The sequence below is a fragment of the Oncorhynchus nerka genome, linkage group LG28 (assembly GCF_034236695.1).
Source record: "Oncorhynchus nerka isolate Pitt River linkage group LG28, Oner_Uvic_2.0, whole genome shotgun sequence".
Taxonomy (NCBI): Eukaryota; Metazoa; Chordata; class Actinopteri; order Salmoniformes; family Salmonidae; genus Oncorhynchus; species Oncorhynchus nerka.
In genome coordinates, this window is record NC_088423.1 from 51,756,703 (window position 1) to 51,779,800 (window position 23,098).

At 41.6% G+C, this 23,098-nt stretch overlaps 2 protein-coding genes across 4 annotated transcripts; one reads left to right on the forward strand and one right to left on the reverse strand.

The window, feature by feature from the left end:
- Positions 1–245: 245 nt before the first annotated feature.
- cutc (cutC copper transporter homolog (E. coli)) lies at positions 246–6,590 on the reverse strand. 3 transcript variants are annotated; one of them, XM_065012878.1, is made up of 10 exons: positions 6,517–6,532; positions 5,073–5,225; positions 4,862–4,932; positions 2,813–2,872; positions 2,369–2,578; positions 2,171–2,206; positions 1,916–2,049; positions 1,602–1,629; positions 1,362–1,467; positions 246–1,236 (listed from the first exon to the last, which is right to left on the reverse strand). In XM_065012878.1, the coding sequence occupies exons 3-10, from the start codon at positions 4,929–4,931 to the stop codon at positions 1,125–1,127; spliced, it is 756 nt and encodes a 251-aa protein (XP_064868950.1). In that variant the 5' UTR covers position 4,932; positions 5,073–5,225; positions 6,517–6,532; the 3' UTR covers positions 246–1,124. The 3 variants fall into 3 exon arrangements, with proteins under 3 accessions (XP_064868950.1, XP_029496849.1, XP_029496848.2); XM_029640989.2 differs by lacking the exon at positions 6,517–6,532 and adding an exon at positions 5,417–5,507; XM_029640988.2 differs by lacking the exon at positions 5,073–5,225 and having other exon boundaries at positions 6,517–6,590.
- LOC115113400 (heme A synthase COX15) lies at positions 5,477–23,063 on the forward strand. Its single transcript, XM_029640987.2, has 9 exons — positions 5,477–5,567; positions 16,209–16,390; positions 16,633–16,755; positions 17,379–17,565; positions 18,623–18,790; positions 18,875–18,956; positions 20,797–20,951; positions 21,197–21,310; positions 21,448–23,063. Exons 1-9 carry the CDS (start codon positions 5,493–5,495, stop codon positions 21,577–21,579), a joined length of 1,218 nt encoding a protein of 405 aa, XP_029496847.1. The 5' UTR covers positions 5,477–5,492; the 3' UTR covers positions 21,580–23,063.
- The last annotated feature ends 35 nt before the right edge of the window (positions 23,064–23,098 follow it).

Sequence of the window (23,098 nt, forward strand, 5' to 3'; positions counted from 1 at the left end):
GTCGCAGTTGTAAATGAGAACTTGTTCTCAACTGGCCTACCTGGTTAAATAAAAGGTGAAATAAAATGTAAAAAAGTAAAATAAAGTCTCGGGTAGAAATGACAAATGTATCCGATATCGAGACAAGACCCAGACGCTCAAAATGTGGTCTCTAGACCGGACTCCAGTACTACAACACTGGAATCAGGAATGAGGGGCAGCGTCGGGCACACGTCGAGATATAATAAGCAACTAATTCCCAAACATTGAGCAATATGACATTTAATCGATTACAAATGACATGACCCTCCCCTGGACTATATATATTTTTTACAATTTAAAAATACTCCCTGATTGAAATATGAAAAGCATGACCCTCCCCCATTTTCCTCCAGGTGACAATTGTGTAAATTTCAACGCTCCCTAAGAACATTTTAAACATGTTTTAAAAAACACATGTCTTTTTCCACATTAACAGTGTGCAGGTCTCTCTTTTCTATCAATAACTCTGTAATAATAATTGGATTTATTGCGCTTTCCCCAATATTCAAATCACTTTTCATTATATGGAGGGGAACTCTCCACATAACAATCAAGTAATGATATCAAGCTGAACCTCCAGGAAACAGGATTCTGCGATTGTGTAATTCAATGCCTAATCAACTATTGTGAATACAAAGCTGTATGAAACCTCACACATCTTACAATGCCTAAGGGATTTGATGATAGCCTATATACACCTTTTTATTTAGTCATTGTTTAAACATGACCTCACTTTTAGAAATTACTACAAAAATTAATTGATTAGCTTCCAACTTACACCGTATTCCAGGGTACTCCAACCCTGTTCCTGGACAGCTACCCTCCTGTAGTTTTTCAACCGAAACCCAGTTGTAGTTTACCTGATTCAGCTTATAAACCAGCTCATTATTAGCATTAGGTGAGCTAGATTAGGGTTGGAGGGAAGACCTACAGGATGGTAGCCATCCAGGAACAGTGTAAGAGAGCCTCTGAACTATTCCTTATATAGTACACTATTTTGGGGTCAGGCTCAATAGGAGCAGGAGGACCAGCTACCCAAAGGGGCTGAGGACAGCTGTCCAGCAGCCATACAGGGAGTTCAGGTGTGTATGTGCTTGTCGTCACTACAGGGTGTTCTTGGCTATAGCGTTCAGAGAGCGGACTTTGCTCACGTCTGCCACCTTCAGGCCATACTCGGGAGCTGTCAGCGAGGCGCCCATGTTCACACAGGAGTTTCTGCAGGGGAGAGCAGACAGAACTAATAAATGAAGTACTAATTTAATTTATGTAGCGCTTTTAACTAAAAGCATTGTCACAAGTGCTTTATGGGTAAATGGGCTTGCTTCATGGCAAGGACTCACCTGAACTTCATGGCAGAGTCCTTACTGGAGCGAGCAGAACAATGGAACTCCAGAACCCCAGAACTTTCTAGAATCCTTTGGAGATTCCGCTCTGTAATACCCCCTCCTAGAACAGACACACATATTAAAAAAAGATAAGAACATTAGGTACATTGTTACTGCAGACTTGTATGCAGTATCCAGTGATAAATCAGCTGAAAAGGGGAATTCACTTGACTTAAACGAATGTAGGGAACTTACCAGGCATAATGGTTATTCTCCCTTTAGCCTGTTGGATGAAAAGATAGGATTGGTGAAAAAGTAGCAAAGGACAGATCAGAAAACATGTAAGGGGACAGAGGGGCAAGACAGCTGACATGATAGGTAGGATGAATAAGGTGTGAAATTAGTTTTGAAACCTATTTCTTCGAAGGTGAATGGGAGCACATTAGGCGAGAAAGTCTCTTCAGACTATTGAGGTGCACCCTGTGTGTATGGTGGTTTGGGGTTGTTTTGGAACTGGGTAGGAGGAGTAAGTTTTAGGATTGGATCCCTGCCTATTGTTCCAGACTCACCTGTTCCACCAGGCGTTTGATGAGAGGCAGTCCCTCCAGAGCTGAACAGTCACATCCGCTGGTCAGAACACGCTCAAACCCCAAAGACACCAGCGTCTCCAAGGTAACCATGGGGTCGTGCACCATGTCAAAGGCTAAAACACAGCAATAAAAGGTCAGGGTTGGGGTCAATTTCTTTCATGTGTCAGTCTGTCTTAACATAAATGTCACCAAGACCAGACCAAACAGTCATGAAACCATAGGAAGCTGTTTTACCTCTGTGAAAAGTAACAGGTAGAGGACGAGAAACAGCTGGTGGAGAGGGAATAAAGGAATACATTTGATTAAATTATAATCCGCATCACTGACAGTTTGTCGATTTTCAAACCCTCGCTTAAGGATCCCAGGAATCTCAGATGGCAGGGCCAAGACTCTGTGCCCACTTAAATTGCATGAATTCACACACACTCCTACCTAGCAATTCCATACAGAGTTCAGCGTCTACTCTCCCATCCTCAGTCAGAGCTCCCAGCACCAGTCCATCTGCCCCATGACTCCTCACCAACTCAATGTCCTTTTTCATCACCTCCACCTCGCGGTCAGAGTACAGGAAATCCCCCCCGCGTGGACGGATCATGGCATAGACCGGGATTCGCACATACTGCTTCACCACCTGCAGCAGACCTGGGCCAAACCAAGTGATGCAGAGAAAGAGAGGTTACAACACAAAAGTGAAGACAAATGTGCCTTTTCATTATCATGTGAAAACACTACAGTCATTCAACATAAAGCACTTTGAGACAGTGAAAAGCGCTACATGAACGCAATCTTTTATGCCATCCGTTGACAGACACCCATAAACATGAATTGAGATCTGTATGGGTTTACCCATATACAGGCTGTGGGTCTCACCCTCACCTATACTGGGCGTGATTCCTCCTTCTAGCAGACTAGAACACAGCTCCAGCCGACCAGCACCTGTGGGTTACAGACATACACCAAGTATTTATTTTGATTTAACTAAGAAAGTCAGTTAAGAACAAATTCTTATTTACAATGACTGCCTACTCCGGACAAAGCTGGGCCAATTGTGCGCCGCCCTGGATTCGAACCAGGTACTGCAGTGACGCCTCTTGCACTGAAATGCAGTGTCTTAGACCACTGTGTCACTCGGGAGCAGATTGGTGTAGGGTCTAAACTAGGCAAGTCAGTTAAGCACAAATTCTTGGTTAATGACGACCCACGGTGTGTAGTGATGATCAACTACATATCTCGCCCACCAAGTTAAGCCACGTGAGAGCTGGGTTCAATAGGGTCTGGCTTCAACAGACGTGTGCTAGCTAGCTAGCGTTGTACATTCTAGCTAGCACAAGCTAGGTAGCACACGCTAGCAAGTACACACTACCTAGCTAGCTAGCATTACATCAATACATGCCGCACCCACTAGCATTACGTCACTAGAAGCATTACATGCACACTAGCTAGTACTAGCGTATATTAGCTAGCGTGCATGTAATGACGTAATGCTAGTGGGTGCGGCATGTAGTGACGTAATGCTAATGGAAGTTGTACTCCTACAAGTACCCTCAATGACAGTGAGTGCCACTATAACCTTCAACCTGGCATTTCTGCTTTCCACAACCCGAGTCGTGTTGACAACCTTACCAATGAAAGCTATGAAGTTAACTTTAGTCACTATCAAAGCACATTCATAATTGCAAACCATGCCAGGACCAGCAGAAGCACCAGCCCCGACAGTAGGTACACTTAGTACAGGAGCAGCCATGGAAGCTCCATCAGTCCGCACTGTAGTTCCACCAATCTGTCTTTGTCTCTGCATATGATACATCATGACTGATGATATATCTCAACCTCTCTGCACCTGGTATCCACCGAATACTGCACTATGTTCCCCTCCACAATTACAACACTTAACCTTCACATTGGTCCCACATTCACGTTCCCCTACACACTTGGCACATATTTTCTTTCCTTTACACGGATCAGCTACATGTCCCATTCTTTGACATTTAAAACACTGCAATGGGAATGGCGACAAATTCTCTGACATTAAAACTAAGGAATCCTATCTGTACTTGTCCAGGCAAAACCTCAAACCTCAGCAGCACTGATACACTTTTACATCTTTGACCTGCTTTCCTACTGATCAACCTTTTGGCCTCAATCACTGCCTCCCTTCACATTAATATAATCTATGGACATAGATATTGGAACCCCAGTGATCACTCACTCAACCTAGCATAAGCACCAGGGACATGGCTTTTAATCGTCTCTTTTACTATTGGCACGATCTTCCCTTGCTGAACTAACACAAAATATTATCAATCTACCTTTTCCAACGAACTGGGCTAGTTTGACTTCACCTCTCTCTACAACATTGGTTAGTCGGATATGGTGTAAATGAGACCCTGTGGTCTCACCAAACACCATCACCACTTTCCACTCCAACACATTATTACTCTTGCTTCCTACCATGGCCTTCTTTATGATATCTCTTCTTCCTTGACCCTCATCCTCCCGCTCCATATCATCAGAACTGACACCCATATTGTTCGCATTCCAGCACAGCTGTTGCTTCTCCAACCTTTCCTCCATTTCGTCCACAGTACTGGCTGCCATTTCCAACCCAAGTGTGTTGTCAAGACCTTTCTCACACTCAAACAAGGGCCAACTTTATGTTTTTGATGAGGTAAAGAACATTTAAACGGTTTTCAGCGTCACAAGTCTACTCCTCTTCGGCAAGCACACAGCCAACCCTAATCTAATGCACCTGATTCTAATAATTAGCTGGTTGATAAACTGAATCAGGTTAGTTACAGCTGGGATTGGATTGAAAACCTACAGGAGGATAGCTCTCCAGGAACAGTATGGAAGAGTCCTGGTCTAAAGTCAACTTCACTTAGGGGAGGTTAGTTTACACTATAGCATTACAGCAGCATAGCCTACCTCCCCTCTCGGCGTTGATGGCAGACTCCACACTGTCCACACACACCTCCATCAAAAAGCCCTCTGCCATCCTACGCACACACGGAGAGAAATATTGTTTCCATGAAATGCCAGACTGGTGTAACGTTACTCAAAATCGATTCACACAGCATATGTCGACAAATACCAAACTTTTAAGCTATTTCAAGTTTCGACTTCGGTGTTCACCTACCCGTCAGTCAAATATTTGTATTACTAGCTCCTTGTTCTGTGTGCGTGTCAACTCTCCACCGTTTCAGCATTCACTTGTTGTCAAGAACCAACCCTTCATTCGGCCATCGGTCACGCTCATCTATCTTGCCCTATCTGTGATCGATTAATCGTCCTGGTGAAACGTCAATCATAGAATGAGTTGATTGAATATGGGTTTTTAATCCACAAGTATCAATTTATACATGTATGTTTGTGATATTAAAAATGTTTTAAAAAGTACAACTGTAAAATGTTATTTGTATAGCCTCGATGTGACGTCAGAGGTCAGAGTTGAATTGCATGTCTCTGTTAGGAAACACTTACGGTTGTGTAACGTTTTTTTTTTATCGATGCCCAGTCTTCCTACCGCTGTTGCGTGAGAGGACCATTTTAAATAAGGATGCTGCTCCCTTCGTTACGGACGTTGGTGTCGTGTGGCTGTCGAAATGCTGGGAGAGGATTTCAGCAGAGCAATGTAAGTGGAGGAAATGGGCTAGCTAGCAAGCTGCTAACGTTATCGTGACTGACTAACCTGCATCATGTCGGAAAGTGGTTTTCATGTCTTGCTGTTTTCAAGGCAACTTGGAACTCGGGGAAAAAAGGTCAAATCATGACGCCAGTGATTTTTTTTAGGTCGGAAAGTCGGAGCTCAAGAAAGATGCCCGATTTCCCGACTTGGAATTCTGGGTTGAATGACCGTTCAAAACTATTGTTCCCAGTCGGACCTGGTTTTTCCACGGAGTTCCCAGTTGTCTTGAACGCACTGACATCGGAGTTTCGAGTTCCCTGTTTTAAAAAAAAACTAGGCATACATTTCACTCAAAGGTGAAGGAAGCATACAAGTAGATGCGGTAGCTAAAAGAGGGCAATGTAACGCAGACCGTGTGGTATAGAACAAGGACGCTCGATTGAAGCACATTAAACAACTGATCTAACAAAGTGGATATTCGTCATGATTGATGTATTGTAACACGCCCACAATGTGGTTACTAAAGTCCAATTTGGATATGTGGCTGTTTTTCGCTGAAAAACATTTAGAAGTTGTTCATTTTCAGATTTAGAAGTTACTTCTAAGTCCAGTTCATATAAACTGGTATATAGCTAGCATTCAGAAATCGGTGCTGGTAGGCAGTCGTTTTTAACTGCAATGTTGTGACGATGACATTTATGGGGTCAATTTAACGCCAAATGTATTGAATTAAAACGAAATAAATCGTGAACATGAAAAATAAAGTTGAGAATGTAAACATATGATGACGGTTTAAATAAGTATGTTGAATGCAAATTATTTTAAAGCGAGAGCAAAACTCCGACATGATTAAAAAATATTTGAAAACGAATGCAAAAATCGTTTTAGGTTAAACTTTCCCAGCAATCGATCCTATTAAATACATTTTGCCTACGCCCTTGCCTGCATGTACTACCTTTTGGTTACGCCACTCGTATCTTTGCTTTCACTGCCAGTCTTTTCGATTGCGAGTTTTGTCATTATTTTCCCGTGAAGGGCGGGGTTTAGAGGGAGGCGTAGCCAATGAGTATCCATTGGTCCGCTAATTTTGGAGTGACGGTTCGTCTTAACCCAATCAAATGAACATAATAGACAGGCTTTTTCTTCTTCTATTGCCTATTTAAGTAGATGGTCTGACTTCATCTCGTTTTAGCTAACTTTTTTCACAATTGTCAGTCACGAGTCAGTAATGTACAGATATTAGAAGCATGTCTATCTAATTCATTTAATGACAAACTATCTAACTACTTGGTTAAACATATGAACTACATGTTGCACATGTGTATGGCAAACCAGTTTCCAACACCTGCGCCGAACGTAACGTTGTGCAACAGGTAATTCATATGTTTAACCAAGTAGTTAGATGGTTTGTCATTAAATGTATTAGATAGACATGCTTCTAATATCCGTACATTATTTTGAACTACCAAATTAATAATTTTCTTGCTAAAAACACCAGGTTATTGATGATTTAAGATGATATTTTCCAAATTGTCTCAAAGAGAAATCTTGGCTACCTCCTCCGCTAGCAATGCTCAGGCATCATCCAATGTCGTTATACAGGAGGTAAATGTAAACTGCCACAACTATACTGGCCTGACAGACTCTGACACTTACCGTGTCAGATGAGGATTTTCCTTCTTTGCCTATAATCCCAAGCAAACCTTCAGCTTCCAAGAAAGGCATGTTTGAACTGGGCCCAGATGCCACTGCCAATAATGATGTTATCGCCACTCTTTCCAGGCTCATCAATGCAAGGCTGATGCCATAGAGAAAATGGCCGGTGACAACTCAATGAAATAGAGGGCTTAAAAAAAACAGTTGACTTTGCATGCATGGAAATCAAGGATGTTAAGAAAGTCGCCCACATCGAAAGCGTGTCAAAAAGGAGGGAAAGATGGACTTGTGCTAAAGAAGAATCGCGGAACTCGAAAGCTACTCCAGACGGTGGATTCTGAGATTATGGAGTTCCCGAGGCAGATGGGAAGAACGTGTGGCAAGAGACCATCAAAGTCTGCCAAGCTATCCTACCCAAGGAGAAGGCTAAGCTAGCAGATGTTGTCGACACTAGATTGCCTCGACACGAGAAGGTAGGGTGACTCCATGCCCAGAGGTGTCATTCTCCAGTTCACGTCATGGATCTACAGGGATGCCACTTGGAAAGCAGCCAATAAATCTACCTTCCTACGTGACAACAGCCTTTTGCTGAATACCTCTTGAAGGCAGACAGAGAGAGAAACTGTGGCTAGCTGTGGAAAAATCACGAAAAGAGGGGAAAGCGGCTTACTTCATCAGAGGGTGTGCTTTCATCAACGGATCCGAAATCAACCTTCCTCCATGAGGACTGTCACAGACTGTGCCTGGTGATCAACATAGGCTACCTAGATAGCTAGCTCTGTGATCAGATCCCACTCCTGGCTCTAAGGTTTTTTAACTTTCATTCTAACTGCACAGGACTGCTGGAGTAATGGATATTTACTATTTGATTTGTTCTCTCACTTCTGATATTTTTACCTGCAGTATAGGCAGTGAGCAGTTGTTTCTTGTTCTGGCAGTTATCTTTGTTATGCTAAACTATTCTCACTCAATCATTTATATCTATATGGTGTGCAATGCTGGTTTCTTTTCATTCTTACTCGATTTGGGATTGTTGTTTCTGTTCTGTACTCCACTTTGTCGTTGTCTATAGTTTCTCTCAATAAAGCTAGGGAGTTAAGAAATAATGTAAAGTCGAAAGCCTTATTTTTATTTAAAACAGATTTATGTTTTTGTTCAAGAGTCTTATTCAGTTTCTACCGACGTCAACTTCTGGAGGTCTCAGTGGGGAAATTATGTATGGCTCTCATGGTTCTGAACTCTCTGCTGGAGTTATCACTCTAAAGAATAATTTCAATGGACGCATCCAACCAGGAAGTGCTGTTTTTCTGAAACTACTCTGTTCCATTGCAAGCCTATCCTCCATTTCAAGGGATATCAACCAGATTCCTTTCCCTATGGCTTCCACAGGGTGTGATTAGTCTTTGGACAGTTTCAGGCTTTTATTATGAAAAATGAGCGAGAATGATCACATCGCGTCAGTGGATAGCTAGATGTCCTTAGATTTGTTCATGCGCGCGCCACTGGAGCGAGACCTTTTCTTTCTCTCTTGTATTGAAAAGTTTACCGTCGGTTTGAAATATTATCGATTATTTGTTGTAAAAACAACCTGAGGATTGATTATAAAAAAACGTTTGACATGTTTCCACGAACTTTACGGATACTATTTGGAATCTACTTTGCTGCTAGCTGTTTGTAATGTTTTGTATGCTGAAAGCTGTCCTCACATAATTTGCTTTCACTGTAAAGTTTTTTTGAAATCTGACACGCCAAGTGGATTAACAACAAGCTAAGCTGTGTTTTGGTATATTGCATGTGATTTAATGAAAATTAAATATTTGTAGTAATTTAATTTGAAATCGGTGCTCTGCAATTCACCGGATGTTGACGATAAGGATCCCGCTAAAGGAATCGGTGCGCCAAAAGGTTAAGGAGAAGTTTATCAATATTTCCATGTATAATAACACTTGTATTTTCATCAACATTTCTAATGAGTATTTCTGTAAATTGATGTGGCTCTCTGCAAAATCACCGGATGTTTTTGGAACTACTGAACATAACGTGCCAATGTATACTGCGATTCTTTTGTTTATTGTATAAACAAACTTTATTGAACAAAACACACATGTATTGTGTAACATGAAGTCCTATGAGTGTCACCTGATGAAGATCATCAAAGGTTAGTGATTAATTCTATTTCAAATTTTGTGACTCCACTCTTTGGCTGGAAATATGTCTGTGTTTTTCTGTGAATAGGTGCTGACCTAACATAATCGTTTGTGGTGCTTTCGCTGTAAAGCCTATTTGAAATCGTACACTGGTTGGATTAACAACAAGATTACCTTTAAAATGGTATAAGATACTTGTATGTTTGAGGAATTTATTTATGAGATTTCTTGTTTTGAATTTGGCGCCCTGCACTTTCACTGGCTGTTGTCATATCAATCCCGTTAACGGGATCTCAGCCCTAAGAAGTTTTAACAGGGTAGTTCTGTTAACATCCTTGCCACTCCCCTTACTGATCATAGAGCTATTTATATTGACATTCAACTTTTAATCTCTGATTATGGCCTTGGCAGAGCATCCTACTGGAAGCTAAATGGCTCTATTTTAAAACATGAGTTGGTCAAGATGGAGATAAACAATTTAATCACATACTTCTGGAACAAAGCTATAAATTACAATTCATACAGTAATAACTGGGAGATTTTTTAAATAGGAGGTTGGAAAATATTTACGAAACTATGGGAGTATTCTTGCCAAGAAGAGGAGAGCTGAAGAAGTGTAATTACAAATATCACCTGTCTTGTTCAAAAGCCTGTTGAAAGTCTCTCAGAGGACAAATATGTTCTGAGTTACAACACAAGTTGGAAGATATCTATTAACTTAAAGCAGAGGGAGCCTTTGTCAGATCTAGGAAGAAATGGCTAGAGGGTGAACAAAATTCATATTTTTTTCAGGTTAGAAAAATACCACTCTAAAAATAATACAATGAAATGTTACTTTTCTCATCACAGATTAATTTGGGATCATCTAACTTTAGTTGCAACTTCTACAGTAATTTAATTTATATAGTTCTATGTATTGTGAGGTTTCCTCAACTCTTTTGTTGACTCTCTGGGGAATGTGAAATCAATTGGGGAGGGTGAGAAGGAACAGTGTGATGACCCTATTATAGTTGAAGAGGTCATTTATTCTATTGAACACCTTAAAAATAATAAGTCTCCTGGGACTGATGCTATATCTGCTGAGTTTTACAAAACCTTTTCTCAACAGTTAGCCCTATCTGTTGGAGGTCTTTTCTGAAAACATTGCAAATAATGCTTTCCCTCCCAGTTTGACTCAAGGTCTGATTACATTAATATCTAAGCCCAATAAAGACTTAATTCTCCTCAATAATTGGTGTCCAGTCTGTCTACTCAATAATTACTACAAAATATTAGCCTCTATATTTGCAAAAAGAATGAAGGCAGTATTGGACTCAATTATATATGAGACCCAATCTGGCTTCATGTGAAATAGACATATATCCAACTGGTGTTATTGGTGTTACCTTATTGACTATTCTGATCTAATCTTCAAAGATAGTTTTGTCTTCTTAGACTTTTATAAAGCCTTCAATACAGTGGAACATGTGTTTCTATTTCTCTCCCTTGAAATTTTGTTTGGGGGAATTATTTTGTAGCACTATTAACTTTTTATATGAATGGGAACAGTTCCATTAAATTAAAGCATGGCACTTCTCCTAGATTTTATTTGAAAAGAGGAATTAGGCAAGGTTGCCCAATTTCGCCTTATCTCTTCCTGCTTGCAACCCAACTTCTTACAAGTTCTGTTAAATCCAGCAATATAAAAGGGATCTCTATTGCTGACAGAGATATTATCATAAGTCAACTTGCAGATGACACCACCCTCTTTTTGAAAGATGCTGACCAGATTCCTAGAGCAGTCGATATGATAAATATTTTTTCCAAAGTGTCTGGTCTTTGCCTAAACCTTAAGTGTGAATTGTTTGCTGTTAAAAACTGTGATACCCTCTAAATGCAATGTTCCAGTCAAGGAAAAAGTAACATACCTTGATTACCATATCTAAGGATCAATAGGAAAGATGCTCATGAAATGTCATACCTATTATTGAAAAAAAATAAAAGAAGATGAACCATAGGTTGCAAAGGGATTTATCCTTGAAAGGTCAAGTATTGCTTTCTAAAGCTGAAGGTATTTCAAGACTTCCTTATGCAGCCCAGTCCCTACAAGTATAGGTAAAGCGGTTGTCCAGATGCTTTGCAACTTCATCTGGAAAAATCGTACACATTATATTAGGAAATCTGTTGTTATGAACACATATGAATATGGTGGTCTCAATTTTTTCTTTAATACTTTTAAGATACATTGGGCTAAACATTTCTTAAAGAATCCTACTTCAATTTGGAATTTCATCCCTCATCTTCTCCCGTTTTGGTGGCTTCAATTTCATGTTACTTTGTAACTATAACATTGATAAGATTCCTACAAAATGATCTGCTTTTCAAAGACAAGTATTCTTAGTGTGGTCGTTAATATATAAACAATTTCTCCTAGCATAGGTATTTCATTTGGAACAATAAGGATATTTTGCACAGAAACAAGTCTTACTTTTTTAAAGAACTGGTGGCACACGGTCTAAGGCACTGCATCTCAGTGCTAGAGGCGTCACTACAGACCATGGTTTGATTCCAGGCTCTATCACAACCGGCCGTGATTGGGAGTCCCATAGGGCGGAGGACAATTGGCCCAGCGTCGTCCGGGTTAGGGCTTGGCCGGGGTAGGCCGTCATTGTAAAATAAGAATTTGCTCTAAAGGTTAAATTATTATTATTTTTACGACATTCTAGAGCAAGCATTAGTGGATTGCGCAGTCAGATGGACGAGAGTAAATGTGACCGACCGCCTTGATCTTATGTAGCAACATTTTCGATTTATTTTTACATTGGATAAAAGTGGAGACGCCGAGCTAGAAAATGGTATATCATACACTGCAGTTGATGAACAATGGGAAAATAATTCTACTTTGAAAGTTGATTAACTTGTAACCCCGCTTTTGAGAAAATGGTCCTTGAATGTTTTGGTACATCTACTAGAGCGCTCTTCTTTGTCTACACCCATTCAGCATCATTCACACGCTCTTAAGCCTTAGCCCAACCCGTCTCTTTAAGGATTCACATGTGAGACCATGTGCTAAACAGAGTGAGTAGTTTAGTAAACAACCAAAGATTTCAAAGCTAAAAGTGGTAAAAGTAGTAGCCTACAATAAGGGAAAAACTGCAGGTAAAAATACACTTTAGCTAGCCCTTAGCCTACATCCTAATCTGACTGCAGGTCATATACAGTTGAAGTCGGAAGTTTACATACACTTAGGTTGGAGTCATTAAAACTCTTTTTACAACCACTTCACACATTTCTTGTTAACAAACTATAGTTTTGGCAAGTCCGTTAGGACATCTACTTTGTGCATGACACAAGTTATTTTTCCAACAATTGTTTACAGACAGATTATTTCACTTAATTCACTGTATCACAATTCCAGTGGGTCAGAAGTTTACATACAGTAAGTTGACTGACTTTAAACAGCTTGGAAAATTCCAGACAATTATGTCATGGCTTTAGAAGCTTCTGATAGGCTAATTAACATCATTTGAGTCAATTGGAGGTGTACCTGTGGATGTATTTCAAGGCCTACCTTCAAACTCAGTGCCTCTTTGCTTGACATCACTGGAAAATCAAAAGACATCAGCCAAGACCTCAGAAAATTTTTTGAAGACCTGGTTCATCCTTGGGAGCAATTACCAAACGCCAGAAAGTACCACGTTCATCTGTATCAACAATAGTACTCAAGTATAAACGCCATGGGACCAGGCAGCTGTCATACCGCTCAGGAAGGAGATGTGTTCTGTCGCCTAGAGATGATCGTACTTTGGTGTGAAAAGTGCAAATCAATCCCAGAACTACAGCAAAGGACCTTGTGAAGAAGCTGGCGGAAACAGGTACAAAGTATCTATATCCACAGTAAAACGAGTCCTATATCGACTTAGCCTGAAAGGCCGCTCGGCAAGGAAGAAGCCACTGCTCCAAAGCCGCCATAAAAAATCCAGACTACGGTTTGCAACAGCACATGGGGACAAAGATTGTACTTTTTGGAGAAATGTCCTCTGGTTTAATGGAAAAAATATATAACTGTTTGGCCGTAATGACCATCGTTATGTTTGGAGGAAAAAGGGGGAGGCTTGCAAGCCGAAGAAAGCCATCCCAACCGTGAAGCCCGGGGGTGGCTGCATCATGTTGTGGGAATTCTTTGCTGCAGGAGGGACTGGTGCACTTCATAAAATAGATGGCTTCATGAGGAAGGAAAAGTATGTGGATATATGGAAGCAACATCTCAAGACATCAGTCAGGAAGTTAACTTGGTCGCAAATGGGTCTTCCAAATGGACATAGACCCCAAGCATACTTCCAAAGTTGTGGCAAACTGGCTTAAGGACAACAAAGTTAAGGTATTGGAGTGGCCATCACAAAGCCCTGACCTCAATCCCATAGAAAATGTGTGGGCAGAACTGAAAAGTGTGTGGGAGCAAGGAGGCCTGACTCAGTTACACCAGCTTTGTCTGGAGGAATGGTCCAAAATTCACCCAACTTATTGTGGGAAGCTTGTGGAAAGCTACCTGACACGTTTGACCCAAGTTAAGCAATTTAACGGCAATACACTGAATTAGTATTTGGTAGCATGTAAACTTCTGACCCACTGGGAATGTGATGAATGAAATAAAAGCTGAAATAAATCATTCTCTCTACTATTTTTCTGACATTTGAGATTCTTAAAATAAAGTGGTGATCCAAACGGACCTAAAACAGGGAATATTTACTGGGATGTAATGTCAGGAATTGTGAAACACCTTAGCCAAATACATTTATACTCAGTGTATCTAAACTTCCGTCATATGAAGTAAATGCTATAACCACCAACATTTAGCTAAGTGGCTGGGTTCCCATTGTCTAGACATGTACACATGTTCATGAAATACAGTAGATGGCTGTAATCACCCCCAGACACACCTGGCTAACTTGATGGGCCATGTAATCATCTGGTGAAGTCGAGTCTTTTGTTTAGACATGTAGCTAGTTAAACAATGACCGGCATAATCCCACCTCATACCACTACCAATACAAACATAGCTGTAGTATGAATCTGCAGGCTGAACTAATCACACGACGGATTCTACGTCGTAACTCATGAAATTGCCCCCAGCCTTCCTACGAAAGGAATGTTCACTTACCGCATCCTATTAAACACGGTCATAAACCCTCAAAGTTCCATAATGGGGTGAAAATGGTAGCCATCTCGGTCAGGGAGAAATCCAAAACCAGTCTAATGGGAATGAATGGCAGTAGAGGCATCCCACCTAGAAAAACATGTTGTAAAGACAACTGCCTGACGTTCAATCTACGCTCAGTTTTGGTTGACAGTGAAAGTTAAAAGGACACAGTTTTCAGGTCGTTGTTTCAATGACTTGAAAACGATTTAATTTCAATGTACTTGTTGCCTATACGCATGGACACAGTATATAAAAAAAATGATTCTATGAACAATTTTATTAACAATCATGCATCACTCCAGTATTTACACAGTATTTTTATTACAACATTCAAGTGCTAATTGTTTTTATTCCACTGCTGAAGAAGCATAGCTCAAATCATCATAACTACTCATATTTTAAACATCCACAGTATTTTTCCATGCCTCACTATTAACTTAATTATTGCCAATACATATTAAGAAAGGGGTTTCCATTTGGACTTAATGTCCATTTCATGTAATATTTAGTCATTATTATTTATGCAACCAACTGATAATTGTTTTGTTCACTTATATTGTTTACCAAAACAAGTTGGACAGTGCATCCAATTCTTGCTCTTTTAATCAATGGCAACAACGTATTGCAAAATTAATGAACTGACCAATCCAACCGACTGTTGCAAAACCAATGAACAAATATGTGCAAAAACAACACATCTTGGTCCATCTTAGTATGAGAAACAGGGGCCTCCCGAGTGGTGCAGTGGTCTAAGGCACTGCATCGCATTGTTGAGGCATCACTACAGCCTGGGGTTTAATCCCAGGGTGTGTTACAGCCGGCTGTGACCGGGAGTTCCATAGGGCGGCGTACAATTGGCCCAGCGTCGTCTCAATGAGGGGAGGGTTTGGCCGGAGGGCTTTACTTTGCTCATCGTGCTCTAGCGACTCCTTGTGGTGGGCCGGGCGCCTGCAAGCTGACTTCGGTCGTCAGTGTTTCCTCCGACACATTGGCTGGCTTCCGGGTTAAACGAGCGGGTGTTAAGAAGCAGCACGGCTTGGCGGGTCATGTTTCGGAGGACGCATGACTCGACCTTGCAGGGATGAGACAAGATCACGAAATTGGGGAGAAAAAGGGGGTAAAAAAATAAAACGCAGTATACATTCATACAATTGTCCATGGTATGTACTGAGTGTACAAAACATTTGGAACACCTTCCTAATATTGAGTTGTCATGGACTCTACAAGGTGTCAAAAGCCTTCCACAGGCCCATGTTGACACCAATGCTTCCCACAGTTGTCAAGTTGGCTGGATGTCCTTTGGATGGTGGACCATTCTTGATACAGATGATCAACTGTTGAGTGTGAAAAACCAAGCAGTTTTGCAGTTCTTGACACACTCAAACAGGTGCGCCTGGCACCAACTACCATACCCCGTTCGAAGGCACTTAACTTTTGTCTTAGCCATTCACTCTCGGAATGGCACACATACACAAACTTTAACCTGTCTCCTCTCCTTCATCTACACTGATTTTTTTTTTTTAAGTGGATTTTAACAGGTAACATCAATAAGGGATCATAGCTTTCACCTCGTCAGTCTGTCATGGAAAGAGCAGGAATTTCCTAATGTTTTGTACACTCCGTGTATAGCTGAAGGTCTAACATCCCTCTCTTCCATAACAACAGCGGACTCCTCATTTGCGGCAATGGCTGGCGAAGAGAAGCCAGCACTCCATCACAGCAGAGGCAGGAGCCAACACAGCTCCAGCTACAGTTCCCAACGCGGCCACCAATCGGATCCTCGGCCGATGGCTGTTGGGCTGCAGTGGACTGGTGGTCGGGGCAGTGGTGTTGGGAGGTGTCACAAGGTAATGCAGCAACACATCATGGAAGTGAAACAATGTACTGTAGCTGTAACCACATTGGTTGGATCTTCAGTGTTCAAGAATGGGTCTACTTGTTATTGATCCTGCAGGATAAATGCCTTACTTGGAGCTGCAAGACCTAGCTAGTTAGCTGTAATGTTTGTGAAGACGACTCACTGCAATCATATCTCCTATGTTTTGTATTTTATTGAGAGATACTCTTTGTGTGTGTTCTCCCCATCCAGGCTGACGGAGTCAGGGCTCTCAATGGTAGACTGGCACCTGGTGAGAGAGATGAAGCCTCCTCAGACTCGGGCCGAGTGGGAGGCTGAGTTTGCCAAGTACCGGCAGTTCCCAGAGTTCAAAATGTGAGTGCCTGGCCTGTATGTATCTGTCTTGATAGTTAGGCTACCTCAAAGTCTACATCAATAGAACATGTATAATTATGTTTGAAAGGGATACTGGGAGATTCACCTGTTTTTCTACTTCGTGTATGATGAACTCGTGGATAAAACATTTTTTGTCTCTGCGTGCAATATGAAGGAAGTTAGCAGTAGTTTCGCGAGCCAATGCTAAGTAGTGTTAGAGCAATGACTGGAAGTCTACAGGTACGCTAGCATTCTTCCTCTGACTTCCTTCATACTGCACACAGAGACATGCAAATGGTATCCACAAGTTCACCTGACTGGTTATGTGGGAAAATTTAGAATCTTGCAGTATCCCTTTAAGAACCTGTTTCTGACCTTTCTAAGATACTCGACAGTGGTGTGAAAATGCTCAATTTATACCTGCCTTAAAAAAAGAAGTCCTCCAAATGTCCTCTTAAAATGCTAACAGAATTAACTATCTCAAACCATAGCGTTAGCTTTAATTTCACCTGGGAATCGCTCTAAAATAGCAAGCCTTTCTGTCAAATAAGCTTGTTGCAAACTTCTTAACTTTTGACTACTCATCTCATTGTTGACTCACTGTCCGCTCTGTTTTTCTCCAGAATGAACCATGACATGACTCTACCAGAGTTTAAGTTCATCTTCTACATGGAGTGGGGCCACAGGATGTGGGGCAGGCTGGTAGGGCTGGCCTATGTCCTCCCCACGATCTACTTCTGGAAGAAAGGCTACTTCAACAGATCTATGAAGGGACGTGCACTGGGACTCTGTGGATTTGTGTTCTTTCAGGTAAGAGAGTAAAGATGGGATGAGGGGGGGGCACTGGGAAGGGATGCGCACTGAGACTCTAGATTTTGTCATCTTCCAGGTATGGAGGAGGGTTGGAGGATGAAGTGATGGAGAGGGAGAAAAAGAAAGTGAGAGCGAGCACACGACAGTTCAACAGTTGGGGACGTATATAGTCCTCTTGATACAGCTGCATGTCAACAGTAGGCTGCTAATGATGTGATAATAGTCAGTTCACCAATGTCAACAAGGCATGTTGAATGAATGGTAGCCTAGTAGTCAGACCTAACTTGATGGATTAGGTCAGGTCAGGGATGGGATGGAGACAATGACGTAATAAATGAAGGAGATGATGGAGCTCTGAAACGAGCTCATATAGACCTAGTTCAGTTGCTTCATATTCCAAATAACCTACAGTACGCTAGACTACAAGATGGTATCCAGTAATTTAATTATTCCGAATTTTCTCCCCAACATAACTAGACTATCCACATAAAGACACCTATTAATTAGAATAATCATTACCCCTAAATGTTACCTATGATAGTGTCATGGAGACCACCTTCATTTCATTAAATACCAAACACAAGGCTTTTGCTATAATTAAATGCTGACCACCTCCGGACCTCCCCCTTACCCAACCTTAGGCTTACATCAGCACCACCTTGTCTGAAAATCCTAGGGAGAGCCCTGATTGTACATTTTAAATGTGTTTCTAGTTAGCTACTGAAGAGCAGCCAATTACCAAGTACCCATAACTCTATAGCCTACCATTCCTACCGAGGCAGTCTTCTGCCAACATCATTATTAGGCAAAAAAAGGTGCATTTGCCCATGACTTGAGCAGTGTGAGTGTCGCTCGCGCAGTTGTGGGGAGCAGCCACGATGCTGAAGTGGTACTCATACAAATTATTCAAGGTTGGCAGGTCTGGATTTGCCTCTTCCAGATGATACAGTACACAAATGTTCTGGGACTGTCTGAGAACCTAAGCTGTACATGGCTTCTACAATCTAAGTTGTCTAAAATGGTTTCCCCATGTCTTTCCATTCCCCTCTTGTAGGGCCTCCTGGGCTGGTACATGGTGAAGAGTGGTCTGGAGGAGAAGCCAGAGTCCTATGATGTCCCCCGAGTCAGTCAATATCGCTTGTCTGCTCACCTAGGGTCAGCTCTGCTGCTCTACTGTGCTAGTCTATGGACCGGACTCACACTGCTGGTCGAGCCGCACAAGGTACTGAAACACGCACACACGCGAAAGCTCAAACTTTGCATATTAATCATGTTTTGAATCTGTGTCCCCTCCCTCTACTCCTAGTTGGCTAATACTAAGCGTCTGAACCAGCTGAGGAGGTTTGCTAAGGGCACTGCAGGATTGGTCTTCCTCACCGCACTCTCAGGTAATTGTGTGTGCTGTGTGTGCCAAAGTGGCGGTTGTAGCAGGTTTGGATGTGGATTGTGTATATACAATGCCTTCGGAAAGTATTCAGACCCCTTGACGTTTTCCACATTTTGTTAGGCCTTATTCTAAAATGTATTTAAATTTTATTTGAATTCTCATCAATCTACACACAATACCCCATAATGACAAAGCAAATCTGGATTTTATACATTTTTGCTCATAAAAAAAGGAAATATTACATTTAAGTATTCAGACCCTTTACTCAGTACTTTGTTGAAGCACCTTTGGCAGCGATTACAGCCTCGAGTCTTCTTCGGTATGACGCTACAAGCCTGGCACACCTGTATTTGGGGAGTTTCTCCCATTCTTCTCTGCAGATCCTATCAAGCTCTGTCAGGTTGGATGGGGAGTGTTGCTGCAAAGCTATTTTGAGGTCTCTCCAGAGATATTCGATCAGGTTTAAGTCCTGGCTCTGGCTGGGCCACTCAAGGACATTCAGAGACTTATCCCAAAGCCACTCCTGCGTTGTCTTGGCTGTGTGCTTAGGGTCGTTGTCCTGTTGGAAGGTGAACTTTCACTCCAGTCTGAGGTCCTGAGAGCTCTGGAGCAGGTTTTCATCAAGGATCTCTCTGTACTTTGCTCCGTTCATCTTTGCCTCGATCCTGACTAGTCTCTCAGTCCATGCCGCTGAAAAACATCCCTACAACATGATTCTGCCACCACCATGCTACACCTTAGGGACAGTGCCAGGTTTTCTCCAGATGTGACGTTTGGCATTCAGACCAAAGAGTTCAATCTTGGTTTTGTCAGACCAGAGAATCTTGTTTCTCATGGTCATTGTAAATATAGTGTTTGGCCAATATTCCGTTAGGCCAATTTACCATTAAAGGCCTGATTTTATGGAGTGCTGCAGAAATGGTTGTCCTTCTGGAAGGTACTCCCATCTCCACAGAGGACCTCTAGAACTCTGTCAGAGTGACCATCGGGTTCTTGGTCACCTTCCTGACCAAGGACCTTCTCCCCGGATTGCTCAGTTTGGCCTGGCGGCCAGCTCTTGGAAGAGTCTTGGTGGTTGCAAACTTCTTCCATTTAAGAATGATGGACACTACTGTCTCATAGCTCTACAGACAATTCCTTTGACCTCATTGGCTTGGTTTTTGCTCTGACATGCACTGTCAGCTGTGGGACCTTTTATATAGACAGGTGAATATGCCTTTCCAAATCATGTTCCATCAATTGAATTGACCACAGGTGGACTCCAATCAAGATGTAGAAACATCTCAAGGATGATCAATGGAAACAAGATGCTTTGTCATTATGGGATATTGTGTGTAGATTGCTGAGGATTTTTATGCATCTAATACATTTTAGAATAAGGCTGTAACGTAACAAAATATGGCAAGAGTCAAGGCTGTGATGAGACCAGTATCGCAATATTTCTTTCCACAGGAATAATAAATAAATAAATGTGACTCTGGATGACAACAGGGCGGCAGGTAGCCTAGCATTGGGTCAGTAACCAATAGGTCGCTGGTTCGAATCCTCAAGCCAACTAGTTGAAAAATCTGTTGTTGTGCCCTTGCTTCTGTAAGTCACTCTGGATAAGAGCATCTGCTAAATGACAAAACATTTAAATGTAAACATAATGATGTTTCCAACATTAGGGCTGTTTTCCTAAAGACTTTAAATACGCTTCATATTTTGTTTCCTTGCCACGATACCAATGCGTATCGCCATGCTGGTATCGTCTCTAGTTTTGTTTCCTTGCCACAATACTGGTATCATCCCAGCCATAATAACCCTAACATGACTGACGATGGTGTGTGTCTGTGTTACAGGTGCGTTTGTAGCAGGGCTGGATGCTGGGTTGGTGTATAACTCGTTCCCTCTGATGGGAGACAGATGGATCCCTGATGACCTCCTGGCCTTTTCTCCAACACTCAAGAACTTCTTTGAGAACCCCACCACTGTTCAGTTTGACCATCGAGTTCTGGTACATAACGCACACAGCCTCGTTTTATTAATCTGACTTCTGTTATTTATGTAGGTGATTGATTTCGCACTTCATACATTTTTCAAAACCACGCGGCTTACGCTCATGCATGCATACATTTTCGTATGGATAGACCCAGCGGCAATCGAATCTACAATCCTGGCGTTGCATGCGCCGTGCTCTACCACCTGAGCCACAGATGACCACTATAAACAGTAACTGTTACTCCCTGCCTCTCCCTCCAGGCAATCTCGTCTCTGACGGCCATCACAGGTCTCTATATGTTCTCCAGGAGGATGATGCTACCTAGGAGAGCTAAGATAGCCATATCCTGCCTTACAGCTATGGCCTATGCGCAGGTACACACACACACACACACACACACACACAATACGTCATACACCAATGCTTTCTTTTACACTGATGCTTTTGAGAGTGCTTTTGAAAATCAGTATGTACAATGGGTGTTAATTTGTCCCTGTGTTTCCATCCTCAGGTTGCCCTGGGCATCAGTACCCTACTTCTTTACGTGCCCACTCCCCTGGCAGCGACCCACCAGTCAGGCTCTGTCGCCCTGCTCTCATTGGCCATCTGGGTCCTCGCAGAGCTCAGGAAGGTGGCCAAGTAGATGCCCACTTTGCCATGACTCGATCAGGCCTCCAGAGACAAACCAGTCCAAGGGGGAAAAAAATAAAGAATATTGACAAGATGCTCCAGGAAGAAAGAGAGGAGAGAATCATTCTATAAAACAATGGATTGGATCTTTTGATACTATGTCGGGGAACTTCTATGTTGCAAAGCTGCAAGCTCCTTTCACCGGTTTGAAGTTATATCATAACATTAGAATTCAGTTATATAAAGGTTGTTTTGATTGATGCAATGGCAAGAATGTTCAAGCTTATTTCACTACATTTTTCCCCAGCAGTGCAGTGGTTGGGCCACGTGGTGAGTCGCCTGTAGTTTAGAAATATCACTGAAAGGCATTACTGTAGCTGACGACAGGTTACATTTCAATGTCACTAGATAGCGACTATTAATAAACTGAAATTGAGTTGAGTAGTGTAGAATTTTAGCAACCAGGAAATTAGCGATTTACACTAGATGACACGGCCACAAATTCAGAACAGCTTTCCAAGTTTGAAAACAGATTTGACTCCGGCGGGAGAAATCAATAGGTGAATATCACAGCCGATCACAACACTGCCGGGTAAGTAATACTGTGAAACACTGATTCCAGTGTTAGTGGCAGACATATTACGGACATTTTCATAAATTATATTGCAAAACTTCTGAAAAGAAATCCTATGTTGGCACATTTTAATGCCTTCAGAAAGTATTTATACACCTTGACTTATTGTTGTTGTTAGAGCCTGAATTTCAAGAAATAAAAAAACTCATCCATCTATAGTGCATTCGGAAAGTATTCAGACCCCTTCACCTTTTCCACATTTTGTTACGTTACAGCCTTATTCTAAAATTGATAGTTTTTTTTTATTACTCTTCACACTACCCCATAATGATAAAGCAAAAAACGGTTTAGAAATGTTTGCAAATATATATATATATATATATATAAAAAACGATCATATTTACATAAGTATTCAGACCCTTTACTCAGTACTTTGTTGAAGCACCTGTTTTCATTTTGTCATTATGGGGCATTGTGTGAGAATTATTATTTTTTTGATTTCGGGCTGGAACGCAAAAGTCAACTGATCATTTAAGGCTTGCATACAATAATTACATAATACTAACGGGTACATAGGAAGTGTGTGTGTGCCTTTTGCTTCTGAAAAGGACAGGACATGAATGCTTTTGACTTGAGTTGTTTCTCAAACTTTGACTTCTGTCTGTTTCTGCTGATCAATGCACTGCCTCTTGATTTTTTCTGTATTTTCATACTGAGGTGAATATTAATGCTTGCGGTACCACAGATCTAGGATCAGTTACCCAACCCCCCCCAATCCTTACCTGAACGATTGAGGTATACCGGCATATCTGAGCCAGGATCAGTGGCTGGAGGGCAATCTTTGTATGTTAAATAATGTATTATATATTGGTTTAGGACACTTGTGTTGGGTATGTGTGTGATAAATACATATGGAATCTTGAGTTTGTTTTGTTACTAGAGATGTCCATCTCAGTAT